The sequence below is a fragment of the Oncorhynchus masou genome, unplaced genomic scaffold (assembly GCF_036934945.1).
Source record: "Oncorhynchus masou masou isolate Uvic2021 unplaced genomic scaffold, UVic_Omas_1.1 unplaced_scaffold_1303, whole genome shotgun sequence".
Lineage (NCBI taxonomy): Eukaryota > Metazoa > Chordata > Actinopteri > Salmoniformes > Salmonidae > Oncorhynchus > Oncorhynchus masou.
Genome location: NW_027002886.1, coordinates 112,749 through 129,428, shown reverse-complemented (window position 1 = coordinate 129,428; position 16,680 = coordinate 112,749). Strand labels below are relative to the sequence as shown.

The following is a 16,680-nucleotide window of genomic DNA, read 5'->3' as shown; positions in this document are numbered from 1 at the left end:
TTAAATAAAGGTAATTGTTTTTTATTAAATATGCATTCTGTTGATCACAGATACCTTAAAAAAAAAAAGTAGGGGCGTGGATCAGAAAACCAGTCGTTATCTGGTGTGATCACCATGTGCTTCATGCATTGTGACACTAAACAGTAGACCCCGTGCGTTATCATACTGAAACATGAGGTGATGGCGGCAGATGAATGGCGCGACAATGGACCTCAGGTACTCTGTGCATTGAAATTGGCAACAATAAAATCCAATTGTGTTTGTTGTCTCTGTTAACAACGTTGACATCAGCAAACTGCTCGAACACACGACATTGTGCAGAAAAATTCTTCAGTTCTTCAAACCCTGTTTCATCAGCTGTCCGGGTGGCTGGTCTCAAGACAATCTCACAGATGAAGAAGCCGCATGTGGAGGTCCTGGGCTGGCGTGGTCTGCCGGTTGAGACTGGTTGTATGTTACTGCCAAATTCTCTAAAACGACGTTTTGGAAATGTAGTAACCTGTTATATTTATGTTAAGTAGTATGTTTACCAATAGATGGCAGTATTGACTCAATACGGGGTTTGCTTTAAGAAGCATCCTAAAATACTACATATTTGTCGATGAGGGATAACTATGGAGGACAGCGTTGGATTTGTTGGCCACGCATTCAACGGAGAGTTTGGCGCGCGACGCTGGAAGCGAGACTCAAGTGAGCGGTGGAAGATTCTGGAGGACGGGTTCCCTGGATACGGGTAGTTCAAATGATTGACTGTGTGCGGGGAGAGAGAATCGGAAAAGATGGCTTTGGCAACAATAGACTCGCTACCACCAGTTGATCCTACAAATCAGGAATGAGAGGAGTACTGTGAAATAATGGAACATTTCTTTGCTGCTAATGAAATAACTGATGCCGCTAAACAGAATTCTATACTCATGCGCGTTGTCGGTGGACAAACATGCAACTCAATGAGAAACCTGTTGCGCCCTGACAAACCATTCATAGAACTGCGCCGGTTTCAAAGAAGGGGAAGTGTTATCGTTGCTGAGGCCAACACAGAGCGTCTGACTGTAAATTCAAACATGAAAAGTGTGATGCATGTGGGATGATAGGACATTGCGAGGGCGTGCCGCAATAAGAAATCGCAACGGGCTACAGCAAAGAGAACGGACAGAGAACCAAATACCTCGTGACGCTCTGACCACTCAAATCAAGTAACAGACAGTGAAAAGTGAGTGCGCAGGCGCAGAGCGTTCTCAACGTACAGGGAGCTAATATGAAAAAGGTGACGCTTTCTAAATCTATTTTTACTTTGTCATTATGGGGTATTGTGTGAAGATTGATGAGGAACACAAACAATTTACCGTGAAGACAGGACATCAGTTAATGAACGGTACGATGCACCTTAGTTGAAGACACTGCCTGCACTACGTCACTCTGGTATGAGAACGTCTGTCTAAATAGAGAAAATATAAAACACTTTCAACACATGAATAAATAAATATAAAACAGTTTTGACACATGAATAAATATATAAAACACTTTCAACACACGAATAAATATATAAAAACAACCTTAAGCAATATGTAAAAACCACAGACAAGAGTGGATGATTTGAATGACGTTTATCTTTATTGACGTCGAAGATCATGTGATAGTTGTGGTCTAGTATGATAACAACAACAACAACGTCAGGTAGTCTAAACGGAGGAGGATACTGCCACTTCAACACACTACTACTACAACACAGCCTTGAACGTTTGGTCATCAGGAGAACACTCTCTCTGGCCTCACACACATACTGCCACGTCACACACCCAGTCCTCATCCCTCCCGGGGGCGGTGCAACGGTCTCCGTCTCTTTATGGTAAGGTGTGACCGTTGCCACGGTAACGACGGTTAAAGACTGCAAAGGGGGGTGTGTAGTCAAGATAAGAAGGATAGAAAGTGAGTGAGTGAGGATAGATTATGAGAAAAAAAAAAAACAACAGTATTGTTCTATTTCAAAAAGTGCCAGAAAAAGACCAAGGTGATGAAAAAAAAAAAAAAAAGTTTAAAAGTTGGTTTCCTCCCTCCTCCCTCCTCCCTCAGTTGTTAGCTTGCTGTAGTCGCTATACCACAAGGCACGCTTTGATGATGTCACAAAGAGAGAATGGTGGAACTCTGGCGACTCCCAAGATTCTCAGCGTAGTTTTCCCTCCTCCAGTTGACAAGGCAACGCCCCCCCCCTCTAGTCCCCACGCAAAAATGGACCTGGAGAGAAAGAGGGGGGAGAGACCGTCAAAACCACAGTGTGTGTGTAGGTAGTGAGTGTGTAGTAGTGTGTGTGAGTGTGTAGGTAGTGTGTGTAGTGTGTGTAGTGCAGTGTGTGAGTAGTGTGTGAGGTGTGTGGGTGTGTGTAGGTAGTGTGTGTGTGTGTGGGTAGTGTGTAGGTAGTGTGTGTGGGTAGTGTGTAGTGTGTGTGTGTGTAGTGTGTGTGTGTGTGTGTGTGTGTGTAGGTAGAGTGTGTAGTAGTGAGTGTGTGTGTGTGTGTGGTAGTGTGTGTGTGTGTAGGTAGTGTGTGTGGGTGTGGTAGTGTGTGTGTGTGCGTGTATGGGTAGTGTGTGTAGTAGTGTGTGTGTGGAGGTAGTGTGTGTGGGTGTTACCTGCGTAGGGGACTACTCTCCGAGGGGAATGATTTCTTCGTTGATAAAAAACTCAATGGTCTCCTCCTCCCAGTCATCTGTGTTACTGTCCAGCTCATCAGTGTCCACTCCTAGAGACAGAGAGGTCAGGGGTCAAGCTTAGCAAGCCTGGTCCCAAGCCAGAACGGCCCTTCATGGGGGCAACAGCCCATCTCCTTGTTTCTGTAGCGTGAGACAGTTGGATGGAAGAGTCTGGGCCGCCATAGATGGAGACGTTGAGACGGTCGGGTTTAGTGTGTGGTGTGGTGTGTATATGGAGACGTTGAGACGGTCGGGTTTATCTACGTACCTCCTCGTAGCTGCAGGGGGGTTTATCTACGTACCTCCTCGTAGTTGCGGGGGGGGTTTATCTACGTACCTCCTCGTAGCTGCAGGGGGGGGGGGGGTTTATCTACGTACCTCCTCAGAGCTGCAGGGGGGGGTTTATCTACGTACCTCCTCGGAGCTGCAGGGGGGGGGGGGTTATCTACGTACCCCCTCGGAGCTGCAGAGGGGGGGGGGGTTATCTACGTACCTCCTCGGAGCTGCAGGCGGGCGGTCTTCTGTTCGTGGTGCTGCTGCAGGGCAGCCTCTCGGTAGGTACGGTAGTCCTCCATCATGCTCCTCCTCTTGTCCACGAGCTCCCTGGAGGCCTTCGACTGGCTCAGACGATCCTTCTGCTCAAAGATCTTAGAGTACTTCTTCAGGTCCTTCTTGATCACCTGGGGAACGGGTCAAAACACAGGAACAAAACACGTTCAGTAGCAACAAGACCGCCCCGGCTAAGCCCATGTTATACATAGCAACAAGACCGCCCCGGCTAAGCCCATGTTATACATAGCAACAAGACCGCCCCGGCCAAGCCCATGTTATACATAGCAACAAGACCGCCCCGGCCAAGCCCATGTTATACATAGCAACAAGACCGCCCCGGCTAAGCCCATGTTATACATAGCAACAAGACCGCCCCGGCTAAGCCCATGTTATACATAGCAACAAGACCGCCCCGGCTAAGCCCATGTTATACATAGCAACAAGACCGCCCCGGCTAAGCCCATGTTATACATAGCAACAAGACCGCCCCGGCCAAGCCCATGTTATACATAGCAACAAGACCGCCCCGGCTAAGCCCATGTTATACATAGCAACAAGACTGTCAAGGGTCCCAGCTAAGCTGATGTTATATAAACGCAGTCAGACACATTACAACAAAGCTCTTTCGACACACAGAAGTTAAGACAGAAGTCACTACTTGTCCAGACACTGAACAAGTTTTTGTACCTTGATGGAGTCCTGTGTGAGCAGGGTAGCAGGCCGAGGTCTCCAGAGTAGCTGACAGAAACGATCCTTGTTGTTCTTCTGGAGGAGACGCCCCTGGAAGGTCCACAGCCAATAGGCATTGTCCACCTGACGGGAGAGACAACCCCCTTTTTAAAAACACACTTGGTGTGGCTCAGATAAAAACACTTTTCTCTTCTTGTTGAAAAGAACAAAGTACAAGAGCAGAAAAGGAGAAGGGATTTTTCTGAAGTTGTGTCTGTGTGTTGTGGTACAAACCAATCTAGAAGAAAAAGAAAACGCACACCTATTTAGACGAGGTGCTGGCTAGTGGAGTATAAAACTTGAAAATTAAAAGAGAGCCGCACACTCTAGGAGCTCAGATGCAATTTATTTTATTTTAATTACCAACGTTTCGACAGCCAAGCTGTCTTCATCAGGGTATAATCACAAACACTGCCGTCTTCATCAGGGTATAATCACAAACACTGCCGTCTTCATCAGGGTATAATCACAAACACTGCCGTCTTCATCAGGGTATAATCACAAACACTGCAGTCTTCATCAGGGTATAATCACAAACACTGCCGTCTTCATCAGGGTATAATCACAAACACTGCCGTCTTCATCAGGGTATAATCACAAACACTGCCGTCTTCATCAGGGTATAATCACAAACACTGCCGTCTTCATCAGGGTATAATCACAAACACTGCCGTCTTCATCAGGGTATAATCACAAACACTGCCGTCTTCATCAGGGTATAATCACAAACACTGCCGTCTTCATCAGGGTATAATCACAAACACTGCCGTCTTCATCAGGGTATAATCACAAACACTGCCGTCTTCATCAGGGTATAATCACAAACACTGCCGTCTTCATCAGGGTATAATCACAAACACTGCCGTCTTCATCAGGGTATAATCACAAACACTGCCGTCTTCATCAGGGTATGATCACAAACACTGCCGTCTTCATCAGGGTATAATCACAAACACTGCCGTCTTCATCAGGGTATAATCACAAACACTGCCGTCTTCATCAGGGTATAATCACAAACACTGCCGTCTTCATCAGGGTATGATCACAAACACTGCCGTCTTCATCAGGGTATGATCACAAACACTGCCGTCTTCATCAGGGTATAATCACAAACACTGCCGTCTTCATCAGGGTATAATCACAAACACCGGCCGTCTTCATCAGGGTATAATCACAAACACTGCCGGCCGTCTTCATCAGGGTATAATCACAAACACTGCCGTCTTCATCAGGGTATAATCACAAACACTGCCGTCTTCATCAGGGTATAATCACAAACACTGGTGTCTTCATCAGGGTATGATCACAAACACTGCCGTCTTCATCAGGGTATAATCACAAACACTGCCGTCTTCATCAGGGTATAATCACAAACACTGCCGTCTTCATCAGGGTATAATCCCAAACACTGCAGTCTTCATCAGGGTATGATCACAAACACTGCCGTCTTCATCAGGGTATAATCACAAACACTGCAGTCTTCATCAGGGTATAATCACAAACACTGCCGTCTTCATCAGGGTATAATCACAAACACTGCCGTCTTCATCAGGGTATAATCACAAACACTGCCGTCTTCATCAGGGTATAATCACAAACACTGCCGTCTTCATCAGGGTATGATCACAAACACCGCCGTCTTCATCAGGGTATAATCACAAACACCGCCGTCTTCATCAGGGTATGATCACAAACACTGCCGTCTTCATCAGGGTATAATCACAAACACCGCCGTCTTCATCAGGGTATGATCACAAACACTGCCGTCTTCATCAGGGTATAATCACAAACACTGCCGTCTTCATCAGGGTATAATCACAAACACCGCCGTCTTCATCAGGGTATGATCACAAACACTGCCGTCTTCATCAGGGTATAATCAAACACCGCTGTCTTCATCAGGGTATAATCAAACACCGCCGTCTTCATCAGGGTATAATCACAAACACTGCCGTCTTCATCAGGGTATAATCAAACACCGCCGTCTTCATCAGGGTATAATCAAACACCGCAGGATGACTCGTTTACGTCGTGTCAATAGACACAGGTGTCTGTGATCACGGCCAGGAGCGGCCTGATATCAGCGGTTAATTATTGCGGTACAAACCAACCTTCATTTGGTTGAGCTTCCATTTAAATAAACATGACAGTAGGAGTTTATTCCCTGTGTGTGTGTCAGGTGTGTGTGTGTGTGTGTGTCAGGTGTGTGTGTGTGTGTATCTTGTGACCCGTAGGGTCCCACTCTACGTCAGAAGTGTGTGTGTGAGGTGTGTGTGTGTGAGGTATACCTTGTGACTCCACCAGGACACAGAGGTCACCAGGTATCGTCCCGTAGGGTCCCACTCTACGTCAGAGGCCATGTAGTGTTCAACCATGTTCATCATGGTGCAGTCAGAGGTGTCCACAAACGCCAGAGCCCCGTTCATACTGGAGGAGAGGACAGGGTTAACACAGGGCCCCGTTCATACTGGAGGAGAGGACAGGGTTAACACAGGGCCCCGTTCATACTGGAGGAGAGGACAGGGTTAACACAGGGCCCCGTTCATACTGGAGGAGAGGACAGGGTTAACACAGGGCCCCGTTCATACTGGAGGAGAGGACAGGGTTAACACAGGGCCCCGTTCATACTGGAGGAGAGAGTTAACACAGGGCCCCGTTCATACTGGAGGAGAGGACAGGGTTAACACAGGGCCCCGTTCATACTGGAGGGAGGACAGGGTTAACACAGGGCCCCGTTCATTCTGGAGGAGAGGACAGGGTTAACACAGGGCCCCGTTCATACTGGAGGAGAGGACAGGGTTAACACAGGGGCCCCGTTCATACTGGAGGAGAGGACAGGGTTAACACAGGGCCCCGTTCATACTGGAGGAGAGGACAGGGTTAACACAGGGGCCCGTTCATACTGGAGGAGAGGACAGGGTTAACACAGGGCCCCGTTCATACTGGAGGAGAGGACAGGGTTAACACAGGGCCCCGTTCATACTGGAGGAGAGGACAGAGTTAACACAGGGCCCGTTCATACTGGAGGAGAGGACAGGGTTAACACAGGGCCCCGTTCATACTGGAGGAGAGGACAGGGTTAACACAGGGCCCCGTTCATACTGGAGGAGAGGACAGGGTTAACACAGGGCCCCGTTCATACTGGAGGAGAGGACAGGGTTAACACAGGGCCCCGTTCATACTGGAGGAGAGGACAGAGTTAACACAGGGCCCGTTCATACTGGAGGAGAGGACAGGGTTAACACAGGGCCCCGTTCATACTGGAGGAGAGGACAGGGTTAACACAGGGCCCCGTTCATACTGGAGGAGAGGACAGGGTTAACACAGGGCCCCGTTCATACTGGAGGAGAGGACAGGGTTAACACAGGGCCCCGTTCATACTGGAGGAGAGGACAGGGTTAACACAGGGCCCCGTTCATACTGGAGGGGAGGACAGGGTTAACACAGGGCCCCGTTCATACATCTGGAGGAGAGGACAGGGTTAACACAGGGCCCCGTTCATACTGGAGGGAGGACAGGGTTAACACAGGGCCCCGTTCATACTGGAGGAGAGGACAGGGTTAACACAGGGCCCCGTTCATACTGGAGGAGAGGACAGGGTTAACACAGGGCCCCGTTCATACTGGAGGAGAGGACAGGGTTAACACAGGGCCCCGTTCATACTGGAGGAGAGGACAGGGTTAACACAGGGCCCGTTCATACTGGAGGAGAGGACAGGGTTAACACAGGGCCCCGTTCATACTGGAGGAGAGGACAGGGTTAACACAGGGCCCCGTTCATACTGGAGGAGAGGACAGGGTTAACACAGGGCCCCGTTCATACTGGAGGAGAGGACAGGGTTAACACAGGGCCCCGTTCATACTGGAGGATAGGACAGGGTTAACACAGGGCCCCGTTCATACTGGAGGAGAGGACAGGGTTAACACAGGGCCCGTTCATACTGGAGGAGAGGACAGGGTTAACACAGGGCCCCGTTCATACTGGAGGAGAGGACAGGGTTAACACAGGGCCCCGTTCATACTGGAGGAGAGGACAGGGTTAACACAGGGCCCCGTTCATACTGGAGGAGAGGACAGGGTTAACACAGGAGGGAGATCTCTGGAGGAGAGGACACACACACACACACACACACACACACAGGTCTTGTACCTCCTGAGTCCAGCCAGCACCATGAACTGTCCCTGAGGACTCCAGAAGATGCTGTTGGCTTGCTGCTTGTCAAACATCTCTGGAGAGAGAAGGGGGAGGAGAGGAGAGAGAGAGGGGGGAGGAGAGGGGGGAGAGAGAGAAGGGGGAAGGAGAGGAGAGAGAGAAGGGGGGAGGGAGAGAGAGAGAGAGGGGGGGGGGAGGGAGGAGAGAGAAGGGGGGGAGGGAGGGAGAGAGAAGGGGGGAGAGGAGAGAGAAGGGGGAGAGGGAGAGAGAGAAGGGGGGGAGAGGGGGAGAGAGAAGGGGGAGAGGAGAGAGAGGGAGAGGAGAGAGAGAGGGGGGGAGGGAGAGAGGGGGAGAGAGAAGAGAAGGGGAGGGGAGAGAGGGGGAGGGGGAGAGGAGAGAGAGAGGAGGGAGAGGGAGAGAGAAGAGAAGGGGAGAGAGGAGAGAGAAGGGGGGGGGAGAGAGGAGAGAAAGAGGAGAGAGAGGGGGAGAGAGAAGAGAAGGGGGAGAGGGGGAGAGGGGGAGAGAAGGGGGGGGAGAGAGGGAGAGAAAGAGGAGAGAGAGGGGGAGAGAGAAGAGAAGGGGGAGAGGAGAGAGATTAGGGGGGGGGGGAGAGGAGAGAGGGGAGAGAAGGGGGGGGGGAGAGGGAGAGGGGAGAGAAGGGGGGAGAGAATGTTACAGTAACAAACTGTTTGCGACATCTGACAACAGTAGAGACGGAACAACGATCCTTACAGACATTACAGAGTCAACGTTTTTAAAGGTTCCTTTCCGTGTGAGATATTTCAGGTAAAGGTTGTACTCACTGATGAGTTCGATCTTCCCGTTGTTCACAGACATTACAGAGTGGTAGAACGAGGCGTTGATTCTGGGCGATTCACCGTGCAGGACGGCGAACTTACTGACATTGGGCTCCCACGACAAACGCTATGATGCTCTCCGCTAGGGGACGACAACACTGGTGTTACTGCACCTGGTGGTGTTACTATACCTGGTGGTGTTACTATACCTAGTGGTGTTACTATACCTAGTGGTGTTACTATACCTAGTGGTGTTACTATACCTACAAACGTATGATGCTCTCCGCTAGGGGACGACAACACTGGTGTTACTGCACCTGGTGGTGTTACTATACCTGGTGGTGTTACTATACCTGGTGGTGTTACTATACCTGGTGGTGTTACTATACCTACAAACGCTATGATGCTCTCCGCTAGGGGACAACAACACTGGTGTTACTGCACCTGGTGGTATTACTATACCTGGTGGTGTTACTGCACCTACAAACGCTATGATGCTCTCCGCTAGGGGACGACAACACTGGTGTTACTATACCTAGTGGTGTTACTACACCTGGTGGTGTTACTACACCTGGTGGTGTTACTACACCTGGTGGTGTTACTACACCTACAAACGCTATGATGCTCTCCGCTAGGGGACGACAACACTGGTGTTACTGCACCTGGTGGTGTTACTACACCTGGTGGTGTTACTATACCTAGTGGTGTTACTATACCTACAAACGCTATGATGCTCTCCGCTAGGGGACGACAACACTGGTGTTACTATACCTAGTGGTGTTACTATACCTACAAACGCTATGATGCTCTCCGCTAGGGGACGACAACACTGGTGTTACTGCACCTGGTGGTGTTACTGCACCTGGTGGTGTTACTGTACCTGGTGGTGTTACTGTACCTGGTGGTGTTACTGTACCTGGTGGTGTTACTATACCTGGTGGTGTTACTGCACCTGGTGGTGTTACTGCACCTGGTGGTGTTACTATACCTGGTGGTGTTACTATACCTACAAACGCTATGATGCTCTCCGCTAGGGGACGACAACACTGGTGTTACTGCACCTGGTGGTGTTACTATACCTGGTGGTGTTACCTAGTGGTGTTGGTGTTACTGTACCTAGTGGTGTCACTGTACTTAGTGGTGTTACTATACCTGGTGGTGTTACTATACCTGGTGGTGTTACTATACCTACAAACGCTATGATGCTCTCCGCTAGGGGACAACAACACTGGTGTTACTGCACCTGGTGGTGTTACTATACCTGGTGGTGTTATCTAGTGGTGTTGGTGTTACTGCACCTGGTGGTATTACTATACCTGGTGGTATTACTATACCTGGTGGTGTTACTGCACCGAGTGATCTTACTGCACCTAGTGGTGTTACCTAGTGGTCCTACCGCACCTAGTGGTCCTACCGCACCTAGTGGTCCTACCGCACCTAGTGGTGATACCTAGTGGGTTTACTATACCTAGTGGTGTTACTGCACCTCGTGGTCTTACCTAGTGGTCTTACTGCACCTAGTGGTCTTACTGCACCTAGTGGTCTTACCTAGTGGTCTTACTGCACCTAGTGGTCTTACTGCACCTAGTGGTCTTACCTAGTGGTCTTACTGCACCTAGTGGTCTTACCTAGTGGTCTTACTGCACCTAGTGGTCTTACTGCACCTCGTGGTGTTACCTAGTGGTCTTACTGCACCTAGTGGTGTTACCTAGTGGTGTTACTGCACCTAGTGGTGTTACCTAGTGGCGTTACCTAGTGGCGTTACCTAGTGGCGTTACCTAGTGGCGTTACCTAGTGGCGTTACCTAGTGGCGTTACCTAGTGGCGTTACCTAGTGGCGTTACCTAGTGGCGTTACCTAGTGGCGTTACCTAGTGGCGTTACCTAGTGGCGTTACCTAGTGGCGTTACCTAGTGGCGTTACCTAGTGGCGTTACCTAGTGGCGTTACCTAGTGGCGTTACCTAGTGGCGTTACCTAGTGGCGTTACCTAGTGGCGTTACCTAGTGGCGTTACCTAGTGGCGTTACCTAGTGGTTTTACTGTACATTATCAGGGGGGTTGTTCTGTCCGTCTTGTCAGAGCGGGGAGGGGTTGTTCAGTCCGTCTTGTCAGAGGGGGGGGTTGTTCAGTCCGTCTTGTCAGAGCGGGGGGGGTTGTTCAGTCCGTCTTGTCAGAGGGGGGGGTTGTTCAGTCCGTCTTGTCAGAGGGGGGGGGTTGTTCAGTCCGTCTTGTCAGAGCGGGGGTGTTGTTCAGTCCGTCTTGTCAGAGCGGGGGGTTGTTCAGTCCGTCTTGTCAGAGCGGGGGGGTTGTTCAGTCCGTCTTGTCAGAGGGGGGGGGTTGTTCAGTCCGTCTTGTCAGAGCGGGGGTGTTGTTCAGTCCGTCTTGTCAGAGCGGGGGGTTGTTCAGTCCGTCTTGTCAGAGCGGGGGTGTTGTTCAGTCCGTCTTGTCAGAGTGGGGGGAGGGGTTGTTCAGTCCGTCTTGTCAGAGCGGGGGGGTTGTTCAGTCCGTCTTGTCAGAGTGGGGGGGTTGTTCAGTCCGTCTTGTCAGAGCGGGGGGTTGTTCAGTCCGTCTTGTCAGAGCGGGGGGTTGTTCAGTCCGTCTTGTCAGAGCGGGGGTGTTGTTCAGTCCGTCTTGTCAGAGCGGGGGGGTTGTTCAGTCCGTCTTGTCAGAGTGGGGGGGGGGGGGTGTTGTTCAGTCCGTCTTGTCAGAGCGGGGGTGTTGTTCAGGGGGGTGTTGTTCTGTCCGTTTGTCAGAGCGGGGGGTTGTTCAGTCCGTCTTGTCAGAGTGGGGGGGGGGGTGTTGTTCAGTCCGTCTTGTCAGAGTGGGGGGTGTTGTTCAGTCCGTCTTGTCAGAGTGGGGGTGTTGTTCAGTCCGTCTTGTCAGAGTGGGGGGGTTGTTCAGTCCGTCTTGTCAGAGGGGGGTTGTTCAGTCCGTCTTGTCAGAGCGGGGGAAGGGGTTGTTCAGTCCGTCTTGTCAGAGGGGGGTGTTGTTCAGTCCGTCTTGTCAGAGCGGGGGTGGGTTGTTCAGTCCGTCTTGTCAGAGGGGGGTTGTTCAGTCCGTCTAGTCAGAGCGGGGGGTTGTTCAGTCCATCTTGTCAGAGGGGGGTGTTGTTCAGTCCGTCTTGTCAGAGGGGGGTTGTTCAGTCCGTCTTGTCAGAGTGGGGGGGTGTTGTTCAGTCCGTCTTGTCAGAGTGGGGGTGTTGTTCAGTCCGTCTTGTCAGAGTGGGGGTGTTGTTCAGTCCGTCTTGTCAGAGTGGGGTGGGTTGTTCAGTCCGTCTTGTCAGAGGGGGGTTGTTCAGTCCGTCTTGTCAGAGCGGGGGTGGGTTGTTCAGTCCGTCTTGTCAGAGGGGGGTTGTTCAGTCCGTCTTGTCAGAGCGGGGGTGTTGTTCAGTCCATCTTGTCAGAGGGGGTGTTGTTCAGTCCGTCTTGTCAGAGCGGGGGGGGTTGTTCAGTCCATCTTGTCAGAGGGGGGGGGTTGTTCAGTCCGTCTTGTCAGAGCGGGGGGGTTGTTCAGTCCGTCTTGTCAGAGCGGGGGGGTTGTTCAGTCCGTCTTGTCAGAGGGGGTGTTGTTCAGTCCGTCTTGTCAGAGCGGGGGGTTGTTCAGTCCGTCTTGTCAGAGGGGGTGTTGTTCAGTCCGTCTTGTCAGAGGTCCGGTCAGAGCGGGGGGGGTTGTTCAGTCCGTCTTGTCAGAGGGGGGTGTTGTTCAGTCCGTCTTGTCAGGGGGGTTGTTCAGTCCGTCTTGTCAGAGCGGGGGTGTTGTTCAGTCCGTCTTGTCAGGGGGGTGTTGTTCAGTCCGTCTTGTCAGGGGGGTGTTGTTCAGTCCGTCTTGTCAGAGGGGGGTTGTTCAGTCCGTCTTGTCAGAGGGGGTGTTGTTCAGTCCGTCTTGTCAGAGGGGGGGGTGTTGTTCAGTCCGTCTTGTCAGAGGGGGGGGTTGTTCTGTCCGTCTAGTCAGGGGGGGTTGTTCAGTCCGTCTTGTCAGGGGGGGTGTTGTTCAGTCCGTCTTGTCAGAGGGGGTGTGTTACCAGTTTTAGATTCCGGGTCTCCCTTCATCTCCACCACGTCAACAGGAACCTGCTTCTCTCTCATCCTGAAGATCTCAAAGTTGGTCACCACACCCTGAGAGGAGGAGAGGAGGAGAGGAGGAGAGAACGAGAGGAGAGGAGGAGAGGAGGAGAGGAGGAGAGGACAGACAGGAGGAGAGGAGGAGAGAACGAGAGGAGAGAACAGAGAGGAGAGACAGGAGGAGAGGAGAGGACAGACAGGAGGAGGAGGAGAGGAGAGGACAGACAGGAGGAGAGGAGGAGAGAACGAGAGGAGAGGACAGACAGGAGGAGAGGAGGAGAGACGAGAGGAGAGGACAGACAGGAGGAGAGGAGGAGAGACAGAGAGGAGGAGAGGACAGACAGGAGGAGAGGAGGAGAGGACGAGAGGAGAGAACAGACAGGAGGAGAGGACGGAGGAGAGGACAGACAGGAGGAGAGGAGGAGAGAACGAGAGGAGAGGACAGACAGGAGGAGAGGAGGAGAGAACGAGAGGAGAGGACAGACAGGAGGAGAGGAGGAGAGAGCGAGAGGAGAGGACAGACAGGAGGAGAGGAGGAGAGAACGAGAGGGGAGAGGAGAGACAGGAGGAGAGGAGGAGAGGACAGACAGGAGGAGAGGAGGAGAGAACGAGAGGAGAGGACAGACAGGAGGAGAGGAGGAGAGAACGAGAGGAGAGGCAGGAGGAGAGGAGGAGAGGACGAGGAGGGAGGAGGACAGACAGGAGGAGAGAACGAGGGGAGAGGACAGACAGGAGGAGAGGAGGAGAGACGAGAGGAGAGGGAGAGAACGAGAGGGAGAGGACAGACAGGAGGAGAGGAGGGAGAGACGAGAGGAGAGGACAGACAGGAGGAGAGGAGGAGAGACGAGAGGAGAGAACAGACAGGAGGAGAGGAGGAGAGGACGAGAGGGAGAGGACAGACAGGAGGAGAGACAGAGAGGAGAGGCAGGAGGAGAGGACAGACAGGAGGAGAGGACAGACAGGAGGAGAGGAGGAGAGGAGGAGAGAACGAGAGGAGAGGACAGACAGGAGGAGAGGAGGAGAGAACGAGAGGAGAGAACAGACAGGAGGAGAGGAGGAGAGGAGAGGACAGACAGGAGGAGAGGAGGAGAGACGAGAGGAGAGGACAGACAGGAGGAGAGGAGGAGAGACGAGAGGAGAGGACAGACAGGAGGAGAGGAGGAGAGGACGAGAGGAGAGGACAGACAGGAGGAGAGGAGGAGAGAGCGAGAGGAGAGAACAGACAGGAGGAGAGGAGAGAGGACGAGAGGAGAGGACAGACAGGAGGAGAGGAGGAGAGACGAGAGGAGAGGACAGACAGGAGGAGAGGAGGGAGAGCGAGAGGAGAGGACAGACAGGAGGAGAGGAGGAGAGAACGAGAGGAGAGGACAGACAGGAGGAGAGGAGGAGAGAACGAGAGGAGAGAACAGACAGGAGGAGAGGAGGAGAGAACGAGAGGAGAGGACAGACAGGAGGAGAGAACGAGAGGAGGAGAGAAGGCAGGAGGAGAGGAGAGACAGGAGGAGAGGACAGACAGGAGGAGAGGAGGAGAGAACGAGAGGAGAGGACAGACAGGAGGAGAGGAGGAGAGAACGAGAGGAGAGAACAGACAGGAGGAGAGGAGGAGAGGAGAGGACAGACAGGAGGAGAGGAGGAGTCTCCGAGAGGAGAGGACAGACAGGAGGAGAGGAGGAGAGAACGAGAGGAGAGGACAGACAGGAGGAGAGGAGGAGAGAACGAGAGGAGAGGACAGACAGGAGGAGAGGAGGAGAGAACGAGAGGAGAGAACAGACAGGAGGAGAGAACGAGAGGAGAGGACAGACAGGAGGAGAGAACGAGAGGAGAGGAGGAGGAGAGGACAGACAGGAGGAGAGGACAGACAGGAGGAGAGGAGGAGAGGAGGGAGAGAACGAGAGGAGAGGACAGACAGGAGGAGAGGAGGAGTCTCGAGAGGAGAGAACAGACAGGAGGAGAGGGAGGAGAGGACAGACAGGAGGAGAGGAGGAGAGAACGAGAGGAGAGGACAGACAGGAGGAGAGGAGGAGAGAACGAGAGGAGAGGACAGACAGGAGGAGAGGAGGAGAGAACGAGAGGAGAGGACAGACAGGAGGAGAGGAGGAGAGAACGAGAGGAGGAGAGGAGAGACAGGAGGAGAGGAGGAGAGGACAGACAGGAGGAGAGGAGGAGAGGACAGAGGAGAGACAGACAGGAGGAGAGGACGAGAGGAGAGGACAGACAGGAGGAGAGGAGGAGAGAACGAGAGGAGAGGACAGACAGGAGGAGAGGAGGAGAGAACGAGAGGAGAGGACAGACAGGAGGAGAGGAGGAGAGAACGAGAGGAGAGACAGGAGGAGAGGAGGAGAGGACGAGAGGAGAGGACAGACAGGAGGAGAGACCGAGGGGAGAGGACAGACAGGAGGAGAGGAGGTCCAGACACGAGAGGAGAGGAGGAGAGAACGAGAGGAGAGGACAGACAGGAGGAGAGGAGGAGAGTCCGAGAGGAGAGGACAGACAGGAGGAGAGGAGAGAACGAGAGGAGAGAACAGACAGTTCCTTTAGGAGAGGAGGAGAGGAGGAGAGGACAGACAGGAGGAGAGGACAGACAGGAGGAGAGAGACGAGAGGAGAGGCAGGAGAGACACAGAGGGAGGAGGACAGACAGAGGAGGACAGGAGGAGAGAGGAGAGAACGAGGGGAGAGGACAGACAGGAGGAGAGGAGGAGAGAACGGGGAGAGGACAGACAGGAGGAGAGGAGGAGAGAACGAGAGGGAGAGCCTGGGAGACCGGAGGAGACGACAGACAGGAGGAGAGGAGGAGAGAACGAGAGGAGAGAACAGACAGGAGGAGGAGGAGAAGACGAGAGGAGAGGACAGACAGGAGGAGAGAAGGAGAGAACGAGAGGAGAGGAGGAGAGAACGAGAGGAGAGGCAGGAGGAGAGGAGGAGAGGACGAGAGGAGAGGACAGACAGGAGGAGGAGAGAACGAGGGGAAAGGACAGACAGGAGGAGAGGAGGAGAGTCTCCGAGAGGAGAGGAGGAGAGAACGAGAGGAGAGGACAGACAGGAGGAGAGGAGGAGAGAACGAGAGGAGAGGACAGACAGGAGGAGAGGAGGAGAGTCCCGAGAGGGGAGAGAACAGACAGGAGGAGAGGACGAGGAGAGGACAGACAGGAGGAGAGGACAGACAGGAGGAGAGGAGGAGAGAACAGACAGGAGGAGAGGAGGAGAGAACGAGAGGAGAGGACAGACAGGAGGAGAGGAGGAGAAGTCCCGAGAGGAGAGAACAGACAGGAGGAGACGAGGAGAGAAGAGGACAGACAGGAGAGGACAGACAGGAGAGGACAAGAGGAGAGGACAAGAGGAGAGGACAGACAGGAGAGAGAATGATGGAGGAGATGACAGAGGAGGAGAGGGGGAACGATAGAGGAGAGGACAATGAGAGAATGACAGAGGATGAGGACAGAGAGAGAAAGGAGGACTTGTAAATGAGGTTTAAACATCAAAGCAGTCACATTTACCCTCCCTCTGTTCTCATCCCCCCTTCACTAACCTGAGTTCCTTTAGGTGTCCGGTCCACCTTGACACAGAGGTCGTCTCCCTGTCTCTGTTCTCCTCCCCCCTTCACTAACCTGAGTTCCTTTAGGTGTCCGGTCCACCTTGACACAGAGGTCGTCTCCCTGTCTCTGTTCTCCTCCCCCCTTCACTAACCTGAGTTCCTTTAGGTGTCCG

General features: G+C 52.6%; 1 protein-coding gene across 1 annotated transcript in view; it reads right to left on the bottom strand.

Annotated features, from left to right (window-relative positions):
• Positions 1-1,589: 1,589 nt before the first annotated feature.
• Positions 1,590-16,680, bottom strand: part of LOC135530256 (eukaryotic translation initiation factor 3 subunit B-like) — a 32,807-nt gene continuing 17,716 nt past the window's right edge. The window contains exons 11-19 of the mRNA XM_064958607.1: positions 12,934-13,027; positions 10,107-10,126; positions 8,921-9,041; positions 8,115-8,193; positions 6,254-6,392; positions 3,924-4,049; positions 3,178-3,364; positions 2,625-2,734; positions 1,590-2,232 (exon numbers count right to left, since the gene is read on the bottom strand). Of these exons, the coding sequence (XP_064814679.1) occupies positions 2,637-2,734; positions 3,178-3,364; positions 3,924-4,049; positions 6,254-6,392; positions 8,115-8,193; positions 8,921-9,041; positions 10,107-10,126; positions 12,934-13,027 (864 nt within the window). The 3' untranslated portion in view covers positions 1,590-2,232; positions 2,625-2,636. The remainder of the gene's footprint in view (positions 2,233-2,624; positions 2,735-3,177; positions 3,365-3,923; positions 4,050-6,253; positions 6,393-8,114; positions 8,194-8,920; positions 9,042-10,106; positions 10,127-12,933; positions 13,028-16,680) is intronic.